Consider the following 25,584-nt stretch of genomic DNA (forward strand, 5'->3'; position numbering starts at 1 on the left):
ATTCAGTAGGAGCCCATAAACGTTCTTTCATTTTTTGTTACTCATGGCAATGGCTGTAGTTAACTCCAGTTGCTTTCTCTAAAAGCCCACCTAACTACCTTAGAGTCATCCTCGACCCTGCCTTCCTAACTTTCCTCAACACACGTGTTCATCTACCCAGAGTCCTATGTCATTTTTCCTCCTGAATGTCTCAAATGACCTCTCGAATTCCTTGACCTCTCTAACCACATTGCCGCTGTCCTCCTCTGGATGCCGTCTTCTCTTCTCTCTTAGGTTTTCTGTCGTTTTCCTTCTTGTCTTGATCACCTCCTTCCTGTTCGTCACACTGTACCCACAGTAGTATTCGTAGTGTGCACACATGTGGCTTGCCTCCCTGAGACATTCAAAGGGCTTCATTGTTCTCGGGACACTCTTAGCCTGTTTCCCTGATTGCTGGCACGTATTCTGTGCTTTGTATTTCCTTTCAAGCCATCACTCGCCTCCAGCACTGCACACATGCTCTCTCCTTTTCCAGAAACAATGCTCACCCTCTCTCCCTGTAAACCCCTCTTCATCCTTCAGACCACAGCTCTGGTGCCCCTTACCCCAGTCGGGCTCCCCTAACCCCTGTCTCTAAGCTTGGCGGCCCTTTTAGGAGGTCCACAATGTTATCCTTCATAGCACTTGCCAAATGCATTATAATTTCCTTACTCCTCGTTTGTTTTTCTCTACTAGCTTACAATCTCCATGAAGAAAGGGCCATATCTAACATGACTATTACAGCTACAAGTTGAATACTCATCACTGGTGCCCGGCACGGGGCCTGACACATAGTGGGACTTAACACATATTTGTGGAACAGATGCATGCATGAATGAATGGCCACCAGCTTTCCCATCAGCAGAGGCCATGAAGACAGGAGACTCTAAGAATGTTCATTTTGGTGGCAAGACCGACGTATCTTACCACTACGTTCAACTCCCCATCAGTAAACTTGGTTGATGGAATGCCTTTAAATCTAAATTATTTATTTCAAAATGGAGCTGTCATTTTCCCCCATGCCAGTATCGGTGGTTGCCCCAAGACCCAGGTAAACCAAATGGCGACAGCATCATATCAGCAAATTTTCAAAAGCATTTTTACAAATATTGTTTCATAGCACTTACACCGCAGACGTGTGGGATAGTGAGGTCAGGAAACGAAGACGTGAGGAATTAGAGACAGCACCTTGTCACCTTATTTTGTGCCCACACTCTGCGTCCTTATGTACGATTAATGTGGCCACTGGCCTAGCCCTGGTCTCTGAGGCTGTACTGCTGTAAAGCAGTGACTCTCTCTGTGTCAGTATGTGGGGGACAGTTTTCCCCCTGCAGGGGATGTTCAGCAACACCTGGAGATGGTTTTGATTGTCACAACTGAGGTCGGGAGGTGCTAGTGGCATGTCGTGGATAGAGCCCAAGGATGCTGCTAAACACCTTCGATGCACAGGGCAGCTCCCCAACCCTCCCCCACCCCTACTCCACCCTCAGCAAATTATCCAGACCGAAATGTCAATAACGCTGATGTTGAGAAACCCAGCTGTAAAGCCAAACTCAGACTGAACCAGAGAGGAACAGAAGTGTGTAATTCTCTCCAGATGCAGGAGCCTGGTGAGTGCATAGCCTCTTACAGGGCATAAAGTTTGAATTAAAAACTAAAATACTCTGCAGGCTAAAGAGACCTATTGCGTAGGTTTTGTGTGCCTTGTGGCACTCCCGGAGAGCGTCTCTGCTGAAGCAGCAAGTCTTTATCCTTACCCCAAGAGCAAAAGGTAAACCATGTTCTCCCCTGTTGCCTCCTGAAAGGTTTACTATTATGGCTTCTCAGAATCAAGGGAAAACTTGTGTTAAAAATGTTTTCTGCAGAAGGTATTAAACCTGACCGCTCAACCCCTTCTCTTCTATTTCTAAAGGGTGTCCTAAGGGTCAGAAAACTAAGATCTTGCCACCTAGATTCGTTGTGCTGGGTTGTCTTAAAACCCTCTGATGTTCTCATCTGCCCAGAAGGAATCATGCTGCCTGATGCTGGGGATGAAGACCAAAACAGACATCATAGCTGCAGAAATCCTTAAAAAGTACATTGTTAATATCCTGGCATATCGATTCCCTTTCGTATTGTTCAGTTTAATTAAAGCCCAGAGATGTGCAGGAGGGGAGCAGACAAGGCAGTTCCTTCTGAGGAATTGGAAACACATTCTGGTTTGGCGTTGGAATGGTTTCTTCTCTGAGGCATTCTATAGACTGAATAATTGGCAGTTCTTTATGCAGCTTGGATAAGGGAGGTTGAAGCCTGCCATTTCCAGATGAGAGCTAATTAGGGCATAAAGCCAAACGCTAAAGTCGGAATCTGCTTTATATGTTTAAAATGTGTTATAATTCCATTAATTCGGAGTATATAGAGTGAATTTGAGTTGTGAATAGCTATGTAGTTAAATTGAAGGAGATGTAATATTATTATTTTCATGTTCATAAAATAGCATTAAAAACCATCTTTAAAGGTATTATGTAGACTAATAAACAAGTACTCACTATTCCCCAAATAATTCTCGCCGTTCCCTACCATCAAACCATTGTTCTAATTTTTAATTCCTACCAGAATGTTCTTCTCACTCACATCTCCATAGATTCAGATTCTCCTTGTGCTTCAGAGCATATCTCAGATATTACCACCTCCAGGAAGTCTTCATGGAATCCAACCCAATGTCCCAATTAGGTGTGAGATTTTCCTGTTCTGCACTTTATCTGTTACTCTCTTATAGCCCTTCTGTAGTTTGTAATATAGTCATCCCTTTCACTGATTTCTTTCCTGCCCACACTACCTTTACACTCTGTGCCTTCCCTGCTCCTCCACTCCCATGGTCCTTGGCACTGTGTCTTAGAAAAAGTAACCTTTCAATGCATATTGAATCTCTGGAGGCACTGATGGGTAGGTGTGTGGATTTGGTTATAGTTTCCCCTCATGATTGTGCTAGTCATTAGCAAACCCTTTCTTTCAAATGGGGCACAAGTAACCTTGACCAGCCCTGATCAAATGCCCACAAATTCCACACAAGTAAATACAGAAGTTGAGTGTCATTCTAGGTGATCTGTCCTACATCAGACACCAGGGAAGACAATGTCAAGGTCACGTAGCCCAGGAAACAGTATAGTGTCCACACAGAGTGGGGGTAGGAGTGGGGAGTCCGCACTGGAATCTTAGCTCCTCCACTTGCTCACGCTTGGCAAGTTATTTGACATCTCTGTGCAAATTTCCTCATGTATAAACAAATAAAATAATAACATTTACTTTATTATACGTTTTTCAGGAGAGTTAAGTGAGATCTCCTGGGCATAGTGGTTAGCAAAGTGACTGGGCCTACTAAGAACTCAGATTTGATGGCCACTGTTATTACTGTTATCATTATGAAAATCAAGTCCAGCGTGCCTGGGTGGCTCAGTCAGTTAAGCGTCTGACTCTTGGTTTTGGCTCAGGTCATGATCCCAGGGCCGTGGGAGTGAGTCCCGTGTCAGGCTCTCTGCTGTGTGGAGCTTGCTTAAGATTCTCTCTCTCCCTCACTCTATGCTCCTCCCCCCCGCCAACTCTAAAATGAAAAAGAAAAAAAAAGAAAATCAAGTCATATTCATATGAGATAGAATGAAAAAATGTTGCCTACTCCTCTGACATCTCTTTATAAATGAGGTGAAACTGTCTACTTTGTGTGAGGTACTATCAGTATATAAAATTTGGTGGCAAATGTGCTTGGCTTTATTATGCTTTTCGCTTTATAGTCTTTTCATTGAGAGCCAAAATCTTCTGTTGTAACCAGCGAGGTTCTATTTTTCCCTTTGCATCTGCTTTAAATCGAGCCTGTCCTCCGACTTCAAAATCCTCTTTACTCTCACCCATAGCTGCCCACCTCCCACTTGGCTTTAGTCACTTGCTGGCTGAGCAGTCAGCCCAGACTCCCCATCAACTGTGTGAATCAAGTCTCAGCTGGCCTCTCAGGAGGTCCGGGGGTTGTAACAGTGAGCAACACAGCACAAGCTGTGTCCCCGCTGAACTCAGAGGAAAGCTGTGGAAGAAACATTAAATAAACTGTTATTTTAAAAGAATTAAATCATTAACTAATTAAGGTAGAAGACAAAACTGCTCTGAAAGAAAATGTACAGGTTGCAGCCAGGTTGGGTTAGAGAACCAAAACCGTTTCTTGGCCAGCAAGTTGTCTTTCAGGCCTCAGCTGAAATGTTACCTCCCCAGAGAGGCCCTCCCTGACCGTCTAAGCCAAGCAGTCTCTCTCTGCCACAACCCCCATTTTATTTTCTTCATTCTACTTTTTAAAAAATTGAGGTATAATTAACATATAGCATTAGATTAGTTTCAGGTGCACAGTATGATGATTCAGTATTTGTATATGTTGTGAAATGATCACCACAATAAATCTAGTTAATACTCATTACCATACATAGTTACAATATTTTTTCTTTTGATGAGAATGTTTAAGATCTACTCTCTTAGCAACTTTCAAATATGAAATACAGTATTTTTAACTGTAGTCACTCTACTGAACATTGTATCCCCATGACTTATTTTATAGCTGCAAGTTTGTACATTTTTTTTAAAAAAATTTTAATGCTTATTTATTTTTGAAGGAGAGGGAAAGATAGAGCATGAGCAAGGGAGGGGCAGAGAGAGAGGAAGACACAGAATGCAAAGCAGGCTCTAGGCTCTGAGCTGTCAGCACAGATCCCGATACAGGGCTTGAACTCACAGTTGTGAGAGCATGACCTGAGCCAAAGTCAGATGCGTAACTGACTGAACCACCCAGGTGCCCCAAGTTTGTACATTTTGACCCCCTCTACCCATGTTGCCCACCCCTCACCCACCTCACTCCGGCAACCGCCAGTCTTTGTCTGTATCTGAGCTGGGGAAGGGGTTGTTTGCTTTGTTTTGTTTTGTTTTGTTTTAGTTTCCACATATAAGTAAGATCACATGGTATTTTTCTTTGTCTTATCTCCCTTAGCATTATATCCTTAAGATCCATCCATATTGTTGCAAATGTCAAGATTTCCTTCTTTTTTATGGCTGAATAATATTACATGGTATATATACACACCACATTTTGTTTATCCATTCATCCATCAACAGACACTTAAATTGTTTCCATATCCTGGCTTCTATAAATAATGCTGCAATGAATACAGAGGTGCAGATGTCTTTTTGAGTTAGTGTTTTTGTTTTCTTTGGATAAATTGCCAGATCATTACTCTCCTCACATTCTGAAATAACTTTGTTGATATAATGTTTACCTGTTTATTGTCTATCTCCTCCTTCTAGAGTATAAACTCAGTGAGCTTAACCTCAGTGTATTATTTACGGATGTATTTCCAACACCTAGAAGCATGCTTAGTGTTTAATAACTGCTAAAAATATTATATTTTATGAACAGACGAAGGAACTAACCATAAAGAGGTTCCTTTTCCTTCCTGATCAGAATGTACCAAGTTGTGAATTTCACTCACCACCAGCTGCAGAGTGTGTGTGTGTCGGGGGGGGGGGGGGAGGGCGGTGAAAAGTATGTCAGAATTCTGCGCGTTTAGTTCAACTCAATTCAATTCAGCACAAACCTACTGAATTCCTGTTATGCACCAGGCAGTGAACCTCATACTCAAGATTCAGAGAAAAGTCAGAATTCTACCCTTCTGCTACTTGGAGTCTGGCAAAGGAATTAGATACTTAACAGCAATTATCAAACTAATTGAACAGTACTTCATACCACACAGAATTTTGAACATTGTGACAAATTATGCCATTGAATCTTCACCACAACCCTGTACATGAGGAGTGATAATTATCCCTGAATAAACAGGAGGGTATCTTATCTATCTTGCTCACTCTTGCTTCTTTAGTACCTAGTACACTGCCTGACTTAAGTAGATGCTCAATAAATATGTTCAGTAATGAATGAGTGCTTTGAAAGGAGAGGATGCTATTTGAGAGTCAGTAGCAGGAGGATTTGACCCAGTCTGAGGCATTTAGAAACCTCTCCCTGAAGATGTGACATTTTATTTAAGACTTGAAGAATGGATAGGAATTTGATTTGCTCTGACTTGAAAGTGAAAACCTGGGCAGGCTCATCCGGACTGATCTTAAGTAAGCTAATTTTTGTTTTCTTGGGATTTACTTTCCTTCTTAGCAAAAAGGAAAAACTGTAATGATGAAACTTTCCCCAAAGGAGGGTGTAAGGACATGTTAAAAGAAATGATCAGGGTGACTTTCCCTGAAGGGCTGGGCTTCAGTGAGGGTAGGCAACAGGCAGGGCACCGCGGGCTGTTGGGAGGTCCCAAGGCAAAGGCTCCAGCTGGGACTTTGCAGGACAAAAGCAATTGCTACTGGTCTCCCAGGAGGCCCGTCCAAAGGAAAGCTTGGAGCAGCCTGGTCCATAGTGTAGCACTCGAGAATCTCCCAATTAATTGCCTTTTTCCCCCCTGCCATTTGATGTTAGAACCTGGTGTTCGGAAATCATCTGGGGGAATTTCTCATCTCTAGGCTCTGTTCTGCAAGACGCCAGCACCCTTCTCACATGGCACCTAAAATGGGTCACCTTTATCTTTCTCTCCTCCTGGGCTCCTGGTTTCTCTGTGCTCTTGGGCCCTCCCTCCAAACACCTCTGCCAAAGCCTTTGAGCCTCCCCTCTCCTTAGAAAGACCCTTCCTCTCTTGGTAGCCCTGCTCTTATCTATGAAGACATTTGTTATATCAGAGGTTAATTCCACTTATGGGGTTCATGACTACTAACCGTTCATTTGCTGTGCCTCCCAGTAAGATAACTGCCTTCTAACTGGAGCTTTTTGTAAATAATGCCTAATGCCAAATCCTGGATGTCTAACGTTGACTTTTGGGGCTCTTTAATCCCAAAGAATCTTTTCCAACCCCTTCTTCCCATCATAACCCCTATTAGCTGCATTATAATAGTTTATTAGTCCTTTTTCTTTTTTTTTTTCTGGAAAATGCACTCCTTTAGAGCAGGAGTCACTAAATCACCACATCACTCACTAATGCCTAATAAAACATCTGGGTGCCAACAAGATGTTGGACCAAAGCAGTGAGGCAGATGATCTGGGAGAAGAGTATCTGGAAAACTTTCTGTAACCCTGACCTGTCAAGCTAGAACATGAAATGAAATACCTCACACCAGAGGTTCTCACACTTGAAAGTAAGAGTCACTTGGCATGTTGAATATGCACATTCCTAATCTGTCCTCAGAGAGTCTGAATCAATAGGCTTGATGGCTCTGAAATCTGCAAGGTCACCAAGTGATGTTGGTACAAAAACACTAGATCTCCTTGGGGGCTGTTTGTCTTTGGACACATTATTATATCCTCTCAGCTTGTTTTCCCTTCTGTAAAATGGGATTCTTCAGAGAATCAAAGAGAAAAAAGATACAAAAGTACACCAAAACACTTCACATGGTGCAGTGCAGATCACCGTGTAAATAATCATCTGATCGAGGATATTTTGTATTCTTTCTTTCTGCGCCTTGCCCATTCTACCTATAGGTGGGTGGGGTGCCCTAGGCTGGCACGAAATCAGTAATTTTTAATTGGGATTGGAAAAGATGCTTTCAATTGAGGTCAAGGGGTACTGGCTGGTTTGGAGTGCCACTTTGGAACTTAGGTGCCAGCCTCACTGATCTTTTTGTATCTAATGAAGGAGACAGGTGTTTTGTTTGTTTGTTTGGTTGGTTTTTTGCTTAGTTCTTTGGAGATAATTATGGGTAGTATAATCAGTGAATATGTTTTCACCCAGGAAGTATTTGCTAAGTGCCTCCTATTGATTCAGAAGGTATATACTAAATGCCTACTGTTTATCTATGGCCAAATTATGCCAAGTCGAAGCATATCTTTTCATGAATTCCATAATATCTTTATTATGGCATATTCCACCTTATAATGGGCTCAAATTCATTTGTGCTATGAAGGACCTCCAAAAAAAAGTATCAAACATCTTTCAAAAGTTTTTTCCCATATATATGGATTTATCCATCCATCTGTCCATCCGTCCGTCCGTCCGTCTACTTTTCCAACTAATAGTTATTGAGTACCTATTTCATGCCAGGCACTCGGAGTACAAAGATGAATTAGACATTGATATTTCCCTTAGGAAGTTTACAATTGCATCGTGTAGACAAAATAGGTAAGTAAATGCAATAAGATACTGATTCAGGGATGATATTACTGTTAAAGACATAGCAGTTAAACTAACAAAGCACTTACATTTTGCTAGGCACTGTGTTAACCCCTTCATATCAACCATCCTATTTTGCCCTCATAATATTGTGTGGCATTCTGTTATTATCCTTACTAGCTATGTAAGGAGGCTTAGAGATGTGACGTCAGTTGTCCTACATCATACAGTAAGTCAGTATCAAAGTCATGCTTAAGCTTTGGCCATCTAATTGTGGCACGACCCTCCTCACCACGCTTGTTCTGTCCCTGCTCTCAGGTTGGTGTCTGGCCAGAGAAACTCAGAGAAGGTGCACAGTGACAGTATGAGTAATATCAGTACTAACAATTTGTCAAGGGGTTATGGTGTGCTAGGTGCTTCATATGCTTACTGTCTCACTTCATCTGAGAATACACGAGTTAAACTTGTTACTGTTTTGTAGATGCAGAAAACTAAGGCCCACAGGTGTTAGAGTTTGTTTAAATCTACCCAACCGGTAAATGCACATGGATTCAAATTTGGGTCTGACTGATCCCAAAGCCCACACTCCTTCTACTCTAATGATCAGAGGTCAGATGTGCAGTATTTGTGTCAGGAAGACATTTCCGGATATGCTCTTGGGTTCTGAGATTCAGATGATCCATACAATCAGTGGAGACCATTCGGGCATTGCTTAAATAGCACCTTACTTGGGATGGCCCACGCTTGCCAGGTATCTGGTCTAAGGAAGTGATGGGTTATAGGGCTATTGTTGGGCTAAATGTCCGGTCTCTGCCACTAGTTGTCATCATGTCACAATGGTTCAAAAGTCAGAAAACGTTTTGGTGGAAGAGTGTATTTACATACCATGGCCTAGACTGAGACTATAATTACTTTATGGCTCAGAGTCTTTGCTTTCCTGGGCAGATCAATACATTTCTCCAATGTTAAGTATATTTTTAAAGAAGAGAAGCAATATAGGGTTAAATTAAAATTATTCTACCAGATTTCAGAGCACACTTTTTTTTTTAATTGAAGTAAATTGGCACGCAACATTGTATGAGTTTCAGGTGTACAACGTATTGATTCAACAATTTTACACGTTATTTTGAGCTCACCTTAAGTGTAGTCACCATCTGTTATCACGTAATGTTATTACAATATTATTGACTATATGCCCTCTGCTGTACTTTTTATCTCTGTGACTTACTTATTTTATAACTAGAAGTTTGTGCCTCTTAATCCTCCATATCTATTTCCGGCATCTCCCCACTTACTTCCTTTCTGGCAACCACCAATTTGTTCTCTGTATTTAAGACTGTTATTTTGTTTGTTTTTTTGTTCACTTGTTTTTTTTCAGATTCAACATAGAAGTAAAATCCTATGGTATTTGTTTTTGTCTGGCTTATTTCACTGAGCATAATACCCTGTACGTCCATCCATGTTGTCACAAACGGCAAGATCTCATTCTTTTCTGTGGCCGAGTAATATCCCATTGTATATACACATATATATCTCCTACATCTTCTTTATCCATCCATCTTTTGATGGGCACTTGGGTTGCTTCCCTGTGTTGGTAATTGCAAATAGTGCTTCAATAAACATAGGAGTCTACGTAGCAATGAGAAAGTATGAAATATAGCAACCCTTTTGTAGCTATACTTTTGTAGCAACATGAATGGAACTGGAGAGTGTTATGCTAAGTGAAATAAGTCATACAGAGAAGGACAGATTCCATATGTTTTCACTCCTATGTGGATCCTGAGAAACTTAACAGAAGACCATGGGGGCAGGGAAGAAAAAAAATGGTTAGAGAGGGAGGGAGTCAAAACATAAGAGACTTTTAAAACTGAGAACAAACTGAGGGTTTATGGGGGGTTGGGAGGGAGTGGTGGGTGGGTGATGGGTATTGAGGAAGGCACCTGTTGGGATAAGCACTGGGTGTTGTATGGAAACCAATTTGACAATAAATTTCATAATAAAAAATAAAATAAAATAAAATAAAATAAAATAAAATAAAATAAAATAAAATAAAAAACAGAGGGGTACGTATATTATTTTGAATTACTGTTTTTGTTTTTTTTAAGTAAATGCCAAGTTATGAAATAACTGAATCATGTGGTATTTGTATTTTTAACTTTTGAGGAACCTCCCTACTGTTTCCCACAATGATCACACCTGTTTACATTCCCATCAACAGTACACGAGGGTTCCTTTTTCTCCACATCTCTCAGATGCTTGTTGTTTCTTGTCCTTTTGATACCAGCTATTGGGACAGGGGTGAGGTGGTATCTCGCTGTCATTTTGATTTGCATTTCTCTGATGATTGGTGGTGCTGAGCATCTTTCATGTCTCTGGGCCATCTGTATGGGTTTATTTCTGGACTCTCTATCTGTTCCATTGATCTCTAGGTCTGTGTTTGTGCTGCTACCATACTGTTTTGATGATCATGGCTTTGTTGTATATCTTGAAATCTGGAATTGTGATACCTCCAGTTTTGTTCTTTCTCAAGATTGCTTTGGCTATTTGAGGTCATTTGTGGCTCCCTACAAAATTTAGGATTATTTGTTCTAGTTCTGTGACAAATGCTATTGGTATTTTGATAAGGATTGTGTTGAATATGTAGATGGCTTTTTTGTAAGTATGGACGTTTTAACAGTATTAATTCTTACGATCTGTGAGCACGCCAGGTCTTTTCATTTGTTTGTGTTGTCTTCAGTTTCTTTTATCAACACCTTCTAATTTCCAGAGTACAGGTCTGTCATCTCCTTGGTTAAATTTATCCCTAGGTGTTTTATTCTTTTTAGTGCATTCTTTTTAGTGGAACAAGGCATTGTATATTTTTACATTTTATACTAAGTTTTATTTTTAAACTTTATGTTAAATCTTATTTTTAAAAATCCCACTCAGAGGAATATTGGTTTTCTCTTATAGACCATTAAAATCATTTCCTCATGCCTCTAAATGCAGCACAAAGGACATTCACCTTTTCTGTGTCGTATACAATAGTGTCTTTCACAGAACTTGTAAATCCCAAACTGACATCTTGTGCTTGCCTTCCAGTGATAAGGTTTCCAAAGTCATTATTATTTCATGGGTCAAAACCAGACCACATCCCCAATCCAAATTACTTTATTTGGTGGTTATCCCTGTCTTTCGATACCGCCATCCTCTCTCTTTCTCATGTGAAATCTGAGTGAGTGTTTTGGTAAAGTTGTATAATTCTTAGATCAACTTAATTTTTCCAGCCAGCAGGGTATACCAGTTGGGAAAGAGTCTGTTTCCTTGGGCTCAGCCTCTGTTCTTGTGTTGTGGCTTTAAATTTGTACGGCAAATAACTCGAAACCAGGTTCCTACCTCGGTGTGAGGGCTGGCAGGAAAGAAGGGGCTGTAATGGAGCACAGAATCTGTCTGTGTTAGCCCTCTGTCACCGACTACTCACCCCAGCTTTTGGCTTCACCTAAATGATAAATGGTCCTATTGTTTGGGCTTTCGTACTAAGAAAACATAGAACTAAATCTAGATGAAGCAAGGACAGAGACCCATTTCATTGCACTGTACTTTAATATTCCTGAGACCCATGGCATTACGGGTGGCTCTTTTAACAGCCATCTCTCTCCAGGGCAGAACACTGTGCAGTCTTTGTTTCATCTGATCTTCCAGCTAAATAAGAGATGGTCACTTATCCTCAGTGCTCCCCTATCCTGCTGGATTTCTATTGCTAGAGGAGAAACTGACCACACGGGAAAAGGTAGAGGTTTCAGGCAGGGCATTTCAGCGTGTGTTTACAGGCAGGACTGACTTACTCAGCAAATCCTGCTCGGAGAAGCTGCAGCCAATGAAGAGGCTATATCCCGGCTTGCTTGGGGGCTTCTGAGTTTGAGCTGCACGCAGAAATGTAAGGCAGTGCTTCCTGGTGCTGATGGCAAAATGGGACCCATCTCCAGTTATTCCTCGGGCTTCCCAGCTCTGCACATCCAGGAGAGAACCTACATAAACATATTGGGGATGTAGCCAGCTTGAAAGGCCGAGAGAATCCTTATGGATTCAGGAGACTGTTTTTTTATTTAGATTTTTATTTTTTATTTTTTTTGGAAGATGAAATGCTTCTCTCGTTACCTGCCTTACATCTTCAGACCTCCGAATACCATCCTCTCTTCCAGCTGCCACACGGAAGGTACAGACCAGAGAGGGAGACTGTCTGGGTGGGTGGGAAAAAGTGGGCTGGTGTATGACTTCCCACAGGCTCTGCCGGATCCTGCTTTCGGTAGCTACTAGCTGACTGCCGTTCCTGGCAAAAGCTTGTGTCTAACAGACTTAGATCTGCTTCTAAAATCAGTCTGTCTTCTCTAAGGAAAGGGAAGTATTTTCTGAAGAGCAGGATAACGTTGCAAAGGTGATCTCAAAGCTGATAGAGCTGAGTCAAAAAAAAATCAGAAATATTTTGCCAGTTTCCCTTATTCTCCTTCACAAGCAAACAAGTAATGAGAACTCCTGTTAAGGAAGAAGATTTTCAGTAAGTGCTGCCACATACATTTATCCAAGCTCTCTGTTTTGTCATTGTCTGTTTAATAACTTGGTGCATGCCCAAGAAAGCAATTAGCAAAATAGAATTAGCTTACACATGACTGTGGAGTGTCGGTTGTTGGATTGGTTTGCCCGGAGTCTGGACTTGGGTTGCAGAGCCGGAAGACACAGCTGACTTTCAGCGCTTCTGGAAATGTGGTTTGTGGGGGGTCCTAAGTTGATGCCTTCTGGCGAGGGTGAGCTGAGCCTTGTACAAACAGTCCCAGTTCCCGGTCCTTTGGGGACCTCCTCTGCTACCTTCTGACCTCGAGTGCTATGCGTCCGTGTTTGTATGCACTTTCTGTGTGCACGTGTGTGTGCCTTGTCAACGTGCTGGCAATTCACCTTCATCAAAGCACTGCAGGTATCAACATTTCTGGAGCCAGTAGCTGGCTGTGCATATTCTATGTGTGATTTGTCTGTTTCTTTTGATCTGCTACATCCTCGAAAAAGAGCAGTTTCAAGCAAAGCAGCTGGCTGGCTGCTTTTCAGGCTGAGGGTTGTCCTACAAGCAGTACTGACTGAAGAGGGCTGGGGGTGGGGAGGGGCTCCCACCACAGCTCAGTCCAGCCACACTCTACAGAAAGGAGCTGATGACCAGCCTGTTCGGAAAACCCACCTTTGTTTCTCATCCTCGGAGTAGGAACCTGGGATTGGGGGTGGTGTATATAAAACAAGAAAAGTATTTATTATACTGCAAAGTGATTTTCAGTCAATACCCCCAGGAAAAGCAAGTAGGAGTTCGAGATCACCCTTGAATTGAGTCCAAGGATGGTATTTTTCACAGACCTTGATATCTTATGGATGTTCTTTTCAATTAGATAGTTCCCTTAAAAACGTTATTGGTGGCTAAAGGAGATGACCCATTGAGAAATTTTGCCCGTCACATAGAGGATCTTAGTAAGTCTCTGAGGTGGGTGGCATAGATAGAAATCTTCAGGGACATTTTCCATGTATGAAAGACCCAAACTCACACAGGAAGCTGCCTAGATGACTGTTCTGTTTCTGATTGGTCCCCCGTCCTCTCCTCCTAGCTTAGACTCAGAGAACCCAAACACTTGGTCTCTTCAGTTGCTGTTCTGTGTCTTAGTCAAACTAAGATCCTACCTCACACAGACAAACCACCACCACCAAGAACTTTCTTGAACTGTTTTTTAACTAAGTCTAACTGTTTTATTCCATCAAATGGAAATCACATTTTATTCCTATCAAAACAATCTCTAACTTACTAACTACCACCAGATTTAGGGGGTGGGGAGTAAGGAGACTTGTCTTTCAATCTGTTGTAAAGCTAATAGACAATGGGTAGGGAGGATAGCTTGTGGCAGACATTAAGGTGGTGAGTGAGGTCCTGGAGCTGGGTGGGGAAGGCATGAGTTAAATACCAAGCAAGCAGGGCCAAGTCGCTTAATTGCTCTGTGCTCAATTTTACCTATTAAGTGGAAATAAAAGGACTTATTCCCAGTATACTGAGAATTAAATGTGATCATTCAAGGCCTTTGGGAGGCTTGGTACATGGTAGCTGCTGTCCGTTTTGAAGTCCCGTGTACATTCTCAGACAGTCAAGTTTTCTTTTTTTATTACAGTGTCTCCCTTAGGTAGTGAACAGTTTCCTCAAACACAAAACAGTGTCGTTCGGAACTAGTTACACTTAGAGTTTGTCCAAGGAGAAAAATATGTGAGAACGAGTCTGTGTTTTTATACTGTTAGCAATTATGTCACTCTGTAGTTTCTTCTAGAAAAGTTATGGCTGCAAACTTCATATTTTATTTAATTGAAGAGACAGAGAATGAATAATTGGTGTATATCCTTGTGAAAATCAAATAAATACAAATACCCAAACAATTCCCTTAAGAGTAATTCGAGAACAACTTTAAAAGCTTCAATAATCGCTGGGTTTCTTGGAGGGTGGAGCCACCCTACTTAAAAGACAGGTGTTCCTTCCAGTTTGTCTTGACATTGTTTTCTCAACACAGAAAGATCATGGGCTTTGAATTTTAGCTCTGCCCCTTGCCAACTGGGTGATGTTGGGTAGTCATTTAACCTCTCTGAGCCTCAGTTTCCTCATTTGTAAAACATGGATGATCATACGTTATAGGATGGCTGCAAAGAAATACATTCAGAATGCCGTGCACAGGGTGATAATCATAGTAGTAGCGATAATAATAGTTATTATTATTATTGTTATTGGCCTTCATCTGTATTGCACCTACTGTGTCCCAGACACCATCTTAACATGATGTAGTAACACATTCACACATATGTGGTCCACAAATAATAGTCCTTTTTCTTTCCTTCTCTCACTTTCAACCCTCAAGCCTGTTCCTTCATCCATCAGGTCAAGATGTTGTTCTTCCTGTTACAGGCAAAATACTTTTTAAAAAATACAATCATAGTCCCTCCCTCAACCTCCCTCAACAACATGCTTGCCTTAAAAACCTCTCAGTGGTTTCCTATGGCGCAGGGGCCCTGCCTGTTCTGACCCCTGCCTGACTTCCCTGCCTGACCTAAAGTACATTCCATCTTGCCTCGTCTCCAGCCACACAGGCCTTTCTTGGTTCTTCAGGAATCTTGCTCTGGCTACAGACGTCTCTTTCTCCCCTCAGTCCCTTTCCTTATTAATCCTGGCCTTGGACTCTCAGCTCAAGTGGAGAAGCCATCCCTGCCCTGAGGTCCTCCTAGTCCTAGCTCCTAGAGAACCGGGGTGTTTCAAAACACCTGTCATAGTTTGTCATCCTGAATGGCCTGCATAACTGCTTTGGGAATATCTGTCTCCCGGATAGACTGAGGGTGTCATGGGAGCAGGACCCACATGTAGTTTTGCTCTCAGCTGTACCCCCAGCACTAGAACAATACCGAGTACTTGGTGGGCACTCAACAAATTTTTATTGAATATGCCAAATACCAAGGCTATTATAGAATCATGTTTTTAAAACACAGGTGAAACACATTCTCCAAAGCATTAATGGCTACAGGAATGCAAGCTGTTTTAACCACTGCTGGTTGGGGAGCTTTTTGTGGACATTCTTGTGGGCATTGGTTTTATGATCATGCTCTACTTTAACTTGAAATCAGAGGATAAGAATGGGAAAAAGGTCAACTAAATAATGCTGATGCACGAACAGGGTTTGGAGAGGACAACTGAATTGTCTTCCCTTCTCTGTGGACCTCATTAAAAGGGCACATAACTCCCTCCCCCCACGGTGAGGAAGGATTCATCCAGCAAAATGATTCTAGGATTAGAGGAACAGAATCTCAATCACAAGCAGAATGAAACCATTCTGGACAGGACAGAGGGGAAGGGAAGACCCACAGGAATAAGAAAGCCAGTGAAATATGAGGAACCTTGCCTGATATTTTCCAATGGACCTAATGTGGGACCCAACTTGGAGGGCCTTTTCTGGGCCGGTGAACACATGAGTAAAGGCACTTCCTTTTCCTGAATGGACAAGGGTCATGTGCCTTGCCTCGTGCCACTTCCTTTCCCTGAGTTGTCTCTGTCACGTTTTCATGCTGCAAGTCCTTGCTCATCTCTTAAAAGGTAGCTCAAGTCAGGGCTTCCCAGGACGACTTCCTTGACAACTCCAAAGATGGACTTGTTATTATGAGTCACAAGAAGCACAAGAGTTGTGGACAGAAGAGATGAGGAGAAGGAGAGTAGCACTGCAAGAATCAGTGGCTATGTGCTCAGGGCTATGCCTGTATGATCTCATTTACTGCTCTCACATTCTCGTACCAAATGCTCTTATCTCTATGCTATAGGTGAGGAAATGGACACATGCCTGCTGTGTCCAGAGCCACAGTTAGTAAAGTCAGAGCTAAGACTCAAGTCCAAGCTGTCTGAATCAGAACTCAGTGCTCTTCACTCATGCATTACACATTTCCTTCTGAACACAGCCTGCAGATTATGTTGAAACAGTCTATTTACGTGCCTGTCTCCTGGTGGCTGGGAGCAGCTTGGGGACAGGGATTCTGTCCTGTTTGGCTTTAGTCTTTGCATCCTGGTTAGCATGGAGCTTGACTCTGAGTAGGTGATCAAGAAGCTCTTCTTAAATAAAAAACTGAATGGGAGAGTGACAAATTTGTCTATGCAGCCATAGTTCTCCTTCATAAGGAGGAAACAGGAAGCAGAATACCTTCCAGTGACACCCAAAAACAGGCTTGCTGGAAGTCTACATGCACATACAGAGGGGGGGAAGTACACGTTTTCCTGTTGATCATGTTGTAAATAATCATAAAATAATAACAAAAAACATACAGTGCTCATTACTTGCTGGGTAGAATTCTGACACGTACATGCACGTGGATGTAGGAACAGGTATATGTCTTCCTCACCACAATCCTATGAGGTAAGTACTGTTATTATCCTCATTTTAGAAATAAGGAGACTAAGACACAGAGCAGTCAGGTAACCTGTCTAAGGTCACACAGCTGTTAAGTGCAAGGGTGAGGATGAGAACCCGTGCGGTCTGGTTGCAGAGTACATGCTAAGAAAGGATCCATTCCTCTGTTCCGTGCCTTTTTACGCATTTATGGAATTCTTATTTTTCTTATTTTTGGAAATCTCTTCTTAGCCCCTTCCACATATGTAGAACCAACCCACTCTTCAGGCCTACATCAAAGGCACTTCCCACCCACACCTTTCTCTGACTGTTCATCTTCTCACCTACATTTAAAGCCTTTCCCAAATGTGCATCATGATTCTCTGTAACATGGAAATAATATTATGCCACCTGACCAGGATATTGTAAGGCTTAAGTGAGACAAAATCTGATATCGCTTTAGACTAAAAAAAGGTGGGGTTTTTTGTTTTGTTTTTTACGTTTTTTATATATAATACATGTCCCTACTTTCATCCAAGGCCAGCCCTCTCCTTGGGAGCTGGATCCCATCCCTGACCCCAACCCAAGCCCTTCACTGATGCCCTTGGCCCCTCTCTGTGTGTCATCACCAAGTCTTTAAGTCTTTCCTCTAAACGGGATCATTGGTGTGCGATCGCCAGCATGCTGTCAGTCACCTGACTTTAAATACTCCTCTTGTGATCCTGTGTCCGCCTCCAGCTACTGCCATGTCCTACTCCTCTTCGCAGAAAATTGCTTTGAAAGAGTCATCCATACACAGTGGCCAAGTTGCTCTTGTGAAAGTCCTGTGGCCCCCTCACTGACCAGGGTCCTCTGCCCCACCTCTCAAGCTGCATTGGCACACACGGTCACTGCTTCTTTGGCCTCAAGGTCCACACTTTCTGTCTGTTTCCTTCTCCCGCCATGGCTAGTCCTTCTCATCCTCCTAAATCGTAAACACATGAGCCAAGGGCGCAGGCCTCTCCTTATGTGTGCTTGTTCCTAGGTGGCCTCAGCTAGCCCAGGGTGTTAGACCTCATCCCTCCAACCTGCATCCCCGCTCCAACCTCTCACCCCAAATGCAGACCTGCACATCCAACTACTTACCCAGCACTTCCTCTGGGATGCTCCACAGGTCTCAAAGCCCAGCTCTTCGTTCCCCTTGAGAAAAACCCACGTGTCCAGCTTCTTCTCCAGCTCAATGAACAAGGACTCCAGTCTCCTGGTTACTTTAGCCACAAACCTTGGAGTCATCCTTCATTTCTATCATTGTTTCATATCCCTCTTCTCATTCTACAGTGAATCCTCTGGGCCCAACCTCCTAAAAATATCCAGAATCCATTCATGTCTCGTCACATCCATTTCTCAAATGCTTCTTCACCAGACAGGCCTTTCCTGGCCTTCCTGTCTAAAATCTGTCTCTCTCTCTTTCTCCCTCCCTCTTCCCTCTCCCTCTCCCTCCCTCTTCCCTCTCCCTCTCCCTCCCTCTTCCCTCTCCCTCTCCCTCTCTCCCTCCGTGTCTCTCTTTCTCTCTTCCTCTCCCCCACCTCTCTGTCTCTTTCTCTCTCTCACACTCACATCTACACCCACACCCCCACTCCCCAGTTACCTTTGCCCTGCTTTATTTTTATCCACAGCACTTAGCTTTACTGGCCGTGTTATGCACCCATTTGCTTATTTCTTGCTCTCCTTTGTGCTCTGTAGACTGTAAGCTGCATGAGAGCAGAGGCTCACTTCTGTATCTCCAGCACATAGGACAGCTTCCAGCACCTTGCAGACATGTAACAGATACTTGTTGATTGAATGAATGGGTGTGTGAATGGATGCTTATGTGAACTCTTAGTAATAAAGTAGGAAGAATGGCCTCTGAAACCAGCTAAACCTGAGTTCTAATCTCACACTCGTAATTACTTGCTGGGTGACATTCAATTACTTGACTGGTATATTTCTTTCTCCAATAATAACATATCAGAGTACTGTTATGAAGGAGAAAAAAATTGTAATTTTATAAAACATCTAGCATAATGCCTATCAATAGTCTGTGAGTGAGACTTTACACAGTCACATAAAGGCATTAATAGTTCATACCGATTGAATTGTTTTTGCCTACCAACACAGCTAGCATTGGCAGTAGCCTTGTTATCTGCCAGACCCTGTGCTAAATACTGGATAGTCACTACCTCACATAAATCTCAGAAGATCATGACGTAAGTACTGTTAACTGTCCTCACTTTACAGATGAGGTAGCAAGGCACAGAATGTTATAGTAACTTACCTGAAGCCACATGGCCATTATGTGGTAGATCAGAATTTGTACCCAGACAGTTTGACTCTAGAGCCCAAGGTCTTATCTGCCTCATAATATACTGCATTTTGTAATACGAAGCATAAATACCATATTTTAAGCATTGTTCTCAGCACATGGGAACTTAAAAGATGTAAAGGACTCATCCTTATTTGAAGAAATCGCAGTATGACAGGGGAGAGAAAGGCATACACGCACAACTCTAACAGTAGATTTTAACCCTGACTGTGCCTGAGGATCAGCTGTGGCAAATGAACAGGGATGTCTCCACCATGTCTACCTATTGAATCAGACTTCCTGGAAGGCAGCCCTGGGAATCCTAGTTTTCAGAGCTCCCCAGGTGAATCTTGAATAGTCAGAGGTGAGAACCTGAGTCTGTGATAAACGATGCTCAGGGTTAAGGAATATAGTCAAAGGGAAGAGCTCTGGGAGAAAGAGATTGATTCATTGTAGATCCCTTTGAAATGATAGAGTAAGATCTGCAGTTGAGAAGAGGTTGCTTTTGGTCAAGATGTCTGATGTCTGGCAGATAGGTGGCTGTCCTAGAAAGATTCAAGGTCAGTGTTATTTGCTTATGCTTTCAACGGACCTCTACTGAGCATTTGTCTGCTTCATGGTAGCTATGAATTTGCTTCAAGATTTTATTTTCAGGTACCAGCTAGAACATCTACCTAATATAGAGACAGTCATTCAGTTTCTTGCCCTTTACTTTTGTCATCTACATAAAGGGGAATAAAAATTATGCACGTATCATTGAACAGTTGCTTTGGTGAGTAAACATGATAATTCATGCAAAGTATATAGTGTGGTACACAGTGCATAATAAGAACTCAATAAGTCAGGGCGCCTGGGTGGCTCAGTCGGTTGGGCGGCCGACTTCAGCTCAGGTCACGATCTCGCGGTCCATGAGTTCGAGCCCTGCGTCGGGGCCTGGAGCCTGGAGCCTGCTTCCGATTCTGTGTCTCCCTGTCTCCCTCTCTCTCTGCGCTCCCCCCCGCCCCCGTTCATGCTCTGTATTTCTCTGTCTCAAAAATAAATAAAACATTAAAAAAAATTAAAAAAAAAGAACTCAATAAGAGCTGTTGTTATTATAAATATGATCCATATTAGTGGAGGTCTCAGACAACACCCTTGTCCTGAGTACTTCGATGACATGTGGCGATGGAAAGAATCCTAGGCCAGTGGTCCAGAGACGCCTACATTCTGGTCCTTTTGTGACATTGATGTCCCTTGATGAATTGTCTAATCCTGCTGTGCCTCGGAGTCAAGTGGGAATATAATAAAACCTGGCAGTGTTGGTGTGAGATTAAGTGATAGAGCTTTGTGAAGTATGTCCCCCTCTTGAGGTTCCCACATTAAACCAGAAGCAGGGAGTGGTAACTGAGTTTTAGGAGTTCCTAATAAAATCCATAAAGAATTTAGCAGCTGATAAGAAATGTGGAGGGTAGGGGCGCCCGGGTGGCTCAGTTGGTTAAGCATCCAACTTCGGCTCAGGCCATGATCCTCTGGCTGGTGAGTTCAAGCCCCGTGTTGGGCTCTGTGCTGACAGCTCAGAGTCTGGAGCCTGCTGTGGATTCTGTGTCTCCCTCTTTGACCCTCCCCCTCTCATGATCTCTCTCTCTCTCCTTCAAAAACAAAATAATCATACAAAAAAATGTTGAAGATAGAAAATAATGTTTGATAAAAGCCAACTGGGAGCGAGGCACTCTCCATGCATTATTGTCACATGGAGATAATTATCACAAGGATGGTGCATGGCAGTAGTCACATTTTATAGGTGAAGACCTGGGAGAGGACTTGTAAGGTGAACTGTCTAGTTGGAAAAGACTTTGGCTTTGAAATCGGTTACACCAGAGTTCCAAATATGATTAAAGATATTTATCCTCTGAGTGTTTTGTCAATAGTAAAATGTAAGTAATCATGTTTCCTTTTTGGGTTTATTGTAAGGATAAAAGACGTTGAGTGAAATATACCTAAGAGTCACTTAATAGATGGCCCCTGTACTTATTGTGACAGTATTTTTGTCCAGGTCATTCTAGTGGTAACACTGTGCTAGTCTGATGGCACATCCTGGGTTTCTCTTAGACCATCATGTTCCCATCAAAAAAAAAAAAAGTTCAGTCTCACATTTTTTAATTCTTTCAACCTTTATCACTTTTGCTGCTTGCTTTTAACATACAGTGGTTAGTGCCATTCTGATTTGTGTTTCTGAATTCATTGTTTGCTTTTGGTACTTGCACCCCAAGGCAATTCCTTCATTTTGACTCAATTTTATAAATCTAATAGAAAAATCACCAAGCAGTGAAATCATCACCATCGTTAGACTGGCCCATTAGTTTTCTGAGTCACTGTTTCTTTCCTGGCAGATGGAGCTGGGAGAAAAGATGGGCCGAGATGGCCAAAGCCTTTATCTTCCCAAGTATCTGCAAAAGCACAGTTAGCAGGAAAAGCAAACAGGAGGCAAATAAATGGGCGATTTCAAAGATATGCATGAAAGGCTGCTCTGGATCCTATTGTTGATACATGGGAATGTCACTTACCTGGAAATTTTAGGAGCAAACTGAGGAGTCAGTGAACCTCTTTGCAAGAGAAATTGTTTATTCAAAAATTACAAACAAATGCCTAAAGAACATCTCTGTTCCGTGTCAGATACTGGCTAGACAATGGGTTCACCGGTGGTGAACGTACATTTGGTTCCTGCCTAGATGCGAGACTAATTAATCAAGTTACTGTAAACAGTGACAAATGCTCTAGTGGTGAGGGCATATGAAGACAAGGTCTAATAGTGTTGCGTAATGCCCGGGAAGAGGAGGACATCATCCCTGGAGAAGTGTCCCTTGAGCTGAGATCTGAAGGATAAGTAAGACTTGCCCAGGCAGAATGAGAGGGAATCTTCCAGGCAAAGGAGAGCATGTTTGTGAGGCCCTGTTACTAGAGGGTTATGGAGAATGTGAGGTTCTGAAGGATGGCTGATGAGACCGGAGAGAGACCCAGCAAGGGAACAGTGGAGAATGAAGCTGTCAAGTGGTAGGTCCTGCACGCCTCTGTGATGTCAGTTATAGACTTAATCCAAAGAGCAACTGGAAATTACTGAAGGGTACAAATTTTGGGGGAAATTTCAGCCCAAACTTGCAACATGAGAATATTCTCCTGACTGCTGTCAGACTAGAAGGGCTATGAGATGGGTGGATACGTTTTAAGGAGCGGGCTGCTGAAGGCAGTCTCTATCATTGCATTTTGCTAGACGTGTAGATGGCACTCTGTATGCCCCAAAGTCCTCAAGTCTGAATAGAGTGCAGAAACCTGTTCATTTTCTTGACATCCAGACAAAAAATTCTTCTTCTCCATGAGCAATGGCAGGAACACACAATGCTCTGTTTTGAAGAGGCAGTAAACCTTCAAGGCATTGAAAAATAGAGTAGTGTGCTTTTCCAGATACAACACTTGGAAAGCATGATATTTAGAAGGAAAAGAAAGGCTGTGTTAGGACAAAGCCATTAAAGATGTTTTCATATCATGTTTATTCAGCACAAAATAGCTGCTCCATCAAAGCCTCTAGATAGAATGGTACATATTCTCAGCTGTGTGCGCTCATATATAAACAGAAAGGTGACCCTCTCAGGGGAGAGTTGACCAAAAGTCAGTCTCATGAGCAAAGGCTAGAAAGCCATGTTCTACCTTAATTATTAATTCATTTTTTTCAACCAAGATGTTAGAATATCTAAGCATGTGGGTAGAAGCCCCAAGTGTAAAATCCTTCAGGAGCCCAGCAGTAGCATATTAACCAAAAAAAGCATGATATTGGCTATCATGAAACTGTGTGTTTGAGCTAAGCCAACACAGTCTAGTTAAAAAAAGAAAAAAGAAAAAAGAAAAAAAGACACTGAATAAGGAAAACAAAGTCAGACCTGGCCCTCAGGCCACCCATATCCATCCCATTAGATAGAATCAAAATTTCAGTTTGGGAGCAGGTCCCTGAAACCAGTAGCTCAGCCCTTTCCAGGGTCTCTGAAGCCCAGTATTCCTGACAAGAGAGCATTGGAGAACTCACTCCCTGCCAAAGCTGGCCCTTCTACTTCAGGACACTTCCGGCTATCTCTAGATCTGTTAGTTGAGCTGGAGTCTGTTTCTTAGAATAATTGAAATCTATTTCTTCTCAAATCATAAATCTGAGGCCTTTTCCTCATGACTTTTCTGCATTAGGACAATGATTTTCACACCCTGTGCAGGCTTCAGATTCCAAGTTCCTTCAAGTAGCCTCCTATGACTTTATCTAGAGTCGTGGTCAAAAGGAGACTTTAGGTGCCACATCCTGTTCTAAGTGTTTTAAGGTAGTAGCTCATTTAGTTCTAACAACATTCTGATGAAGAGGAAACTTTCATTATCCCCATTTTACAGAGACAGACACTGAGGCCCAGAAACATAAGTCACCTGCCCAAAGTCACATGGTCAGCAAGCAGCAGAGGTAGGACCTGAACCCAGGTAGGCTGGCCCCAGAGCTTTGTTCTTCCACCCACGATGGAGGGGAAAACACAAGCTTTGCTGTTAGTGTCTTGCCTTTGAGTCCAAGTTCCAACACTGCCCATGGCCACCTGCTTCTGACCAAGCCTCCACTTCTTCATCCATGAGATGTCTATTGTGAACCGTACCTCAGGGCTGCTGTGGGAATACCTAAAATAATGCACGTCAAGCAGCTACAGAGTGCCTTACACATATTGCCTTCTCATTAAAGGCTGATAGAAGAAATAAATATGTGAGTAAATGAACGAAGACCTTCTGGGCCAGCCTCCCCTAGCAAAGCCTCCTTACTCTTTGCCCCAATTCTCAGTTGAAGCACCTACTTTATGATGCCCTCAGGAAGTCAGCCAGAAGTCACAGCATAAGCATAGGACAATAGACTGGAATGAAAATAAAACTATAATATAAATGACAATGAACCATTGCTTCATTCCCCCCAATCCAGACTTGAGATTATTTGGCAGCCTAGAAATAAACTAAACAAGCTACAAGATAGTGATCTTTCAGATCATGTCATGTCCCTCTTCCCGTTTTATGCAGTAAAATCTACAGTCTTTTTGTGGCCTCCAAGGCCTAGGAAATCTGCACTCTGATGATCTCCTGTAACCGCCCTCTTCATTCAGCCCACACCAGCTACACTGGCCTCCTTGCTGTTTCTCAAACATCCCAAGCACATTCCCTCTCCAGGACCTCATACTTGTTCCCTCTGTCTAGAATGTTCTTCTCCCAACCATGTTGTTCTTACCCTCACTTGTGTAAGTCTTGCACAGATACCACTCTTCAGAGTCCAGAGTGCTAACCATTACACGATAGAACCCCACCAAATACCGCTCTTCAAATAGGACTACCTGCCTACCTGATCTACACCGCCCTAGCACTCCCCTTTTATTTTACTTCACAGATTGCCTCACTGCCTCACCCATTATCTATTTGCCTGTGTTCATCATCAGTTTCCCATCACTAGACCTTAACCTCCAGGAGACCAGGTGCTTTGAGCTTTTGCTCAGCATCATGCCTGCCATGAAATAGTTGGTGGCACATCGTTGTTGAATAAATGGTGCATAATAGTGGTTAGTAGAGGCAGCAGGTAGGCTCAGTGACCCACAAGAGTTTTACCTCTTTAGAAGGACACTAGTTCCCAAGCGCTAGCATACGCATAAAGATCATCTGCAGTGCTTGGTTTAAGATGCAGATTCAGGGGGCTCAATGCTCCTCCTAAAATTTTGAATCAGTACATCCTGAGTGAACCCCAGGACCTCCACTTTCAAGAAGCCCTCCAGTGCCTGTTGAGGATGGAACCCCAGTGCAGTTCGTCGAGAAACACTGTCCTAGGGTAAGAGAAAGTAAGAAATATACATAAGCAACACCCCTGAATTTTGCATGGTTGCCTTCCTCCCTCCATGTCTGGCCCAAGATGTGAGAACTCCAGACTTAGCATTTAGGGTGTGATGCTGGTGGAGGCAAGCGTCATGGCTCAGTGCAACGGTTCCTAATCACCCTGATCTCTCCGTTGGAGGTTGACTGGCTGCAGACTGGCTTGAGGAGGGGTCTTAGAGTAACCTCAGAAGCAAAAGGACAGCATTAATATCCTCCCTTGCCTGTGCACAGAGCCTTTTACTGAATGGCTGCTGCAATCTGTGAGTGGGGGAGGGCACCC

The 25,584-nt window shown here is 42.7% G+C and overlaps 1 protein-coding gene across 5 annotated transcripts in view; it reads left to right on the forward strand.

Moving 5' to 3' along the window:
- The window catches only part of PPP2R2B (protein phosphatase 2 regulatory subunit Bbeta), a 509,802-nt gene that overhangs the window by 73,781 nt on the left and 410,437 nt on the right, over positions 1-25,584 (forward strand). The window contains exon 1 of one of the 5 annotated variants that reach the window (XM_058732594.1): positions 12,048-12,375. The exons of 3 other annotated variants lie outside the window; for them this stretch is intronic. In XM_058732594.1, the coding sequence (XP_058588577.1) occupies positions 12,302-12,375 (74 nt within the window). In that variant the 5' untranslated portion in view covers positions 12,048-12,301. Of the gene's footprint in view, positions 1-12,047; positions 12,376-25,584 lie in introns of those variants that run through there. One more of the 5 variants, XM_058732608.1, reaches the window with a different exon arrangement.

This window comes from Neofelis nebulosa, chromosome 1 (genome assembly GCF_028018385.1).
Source record: "Neofelis nebulosa isolate mNeoNeb1 chromosome 1, mNeoNeb1.pri, whole genome shotgun sequence".
Lineage (NCBI taxonomy): Eukaryota > Metazoa > Chordata > Mammalia > Carnivora > Felidae > Neofelis > Neofelis nebulosa.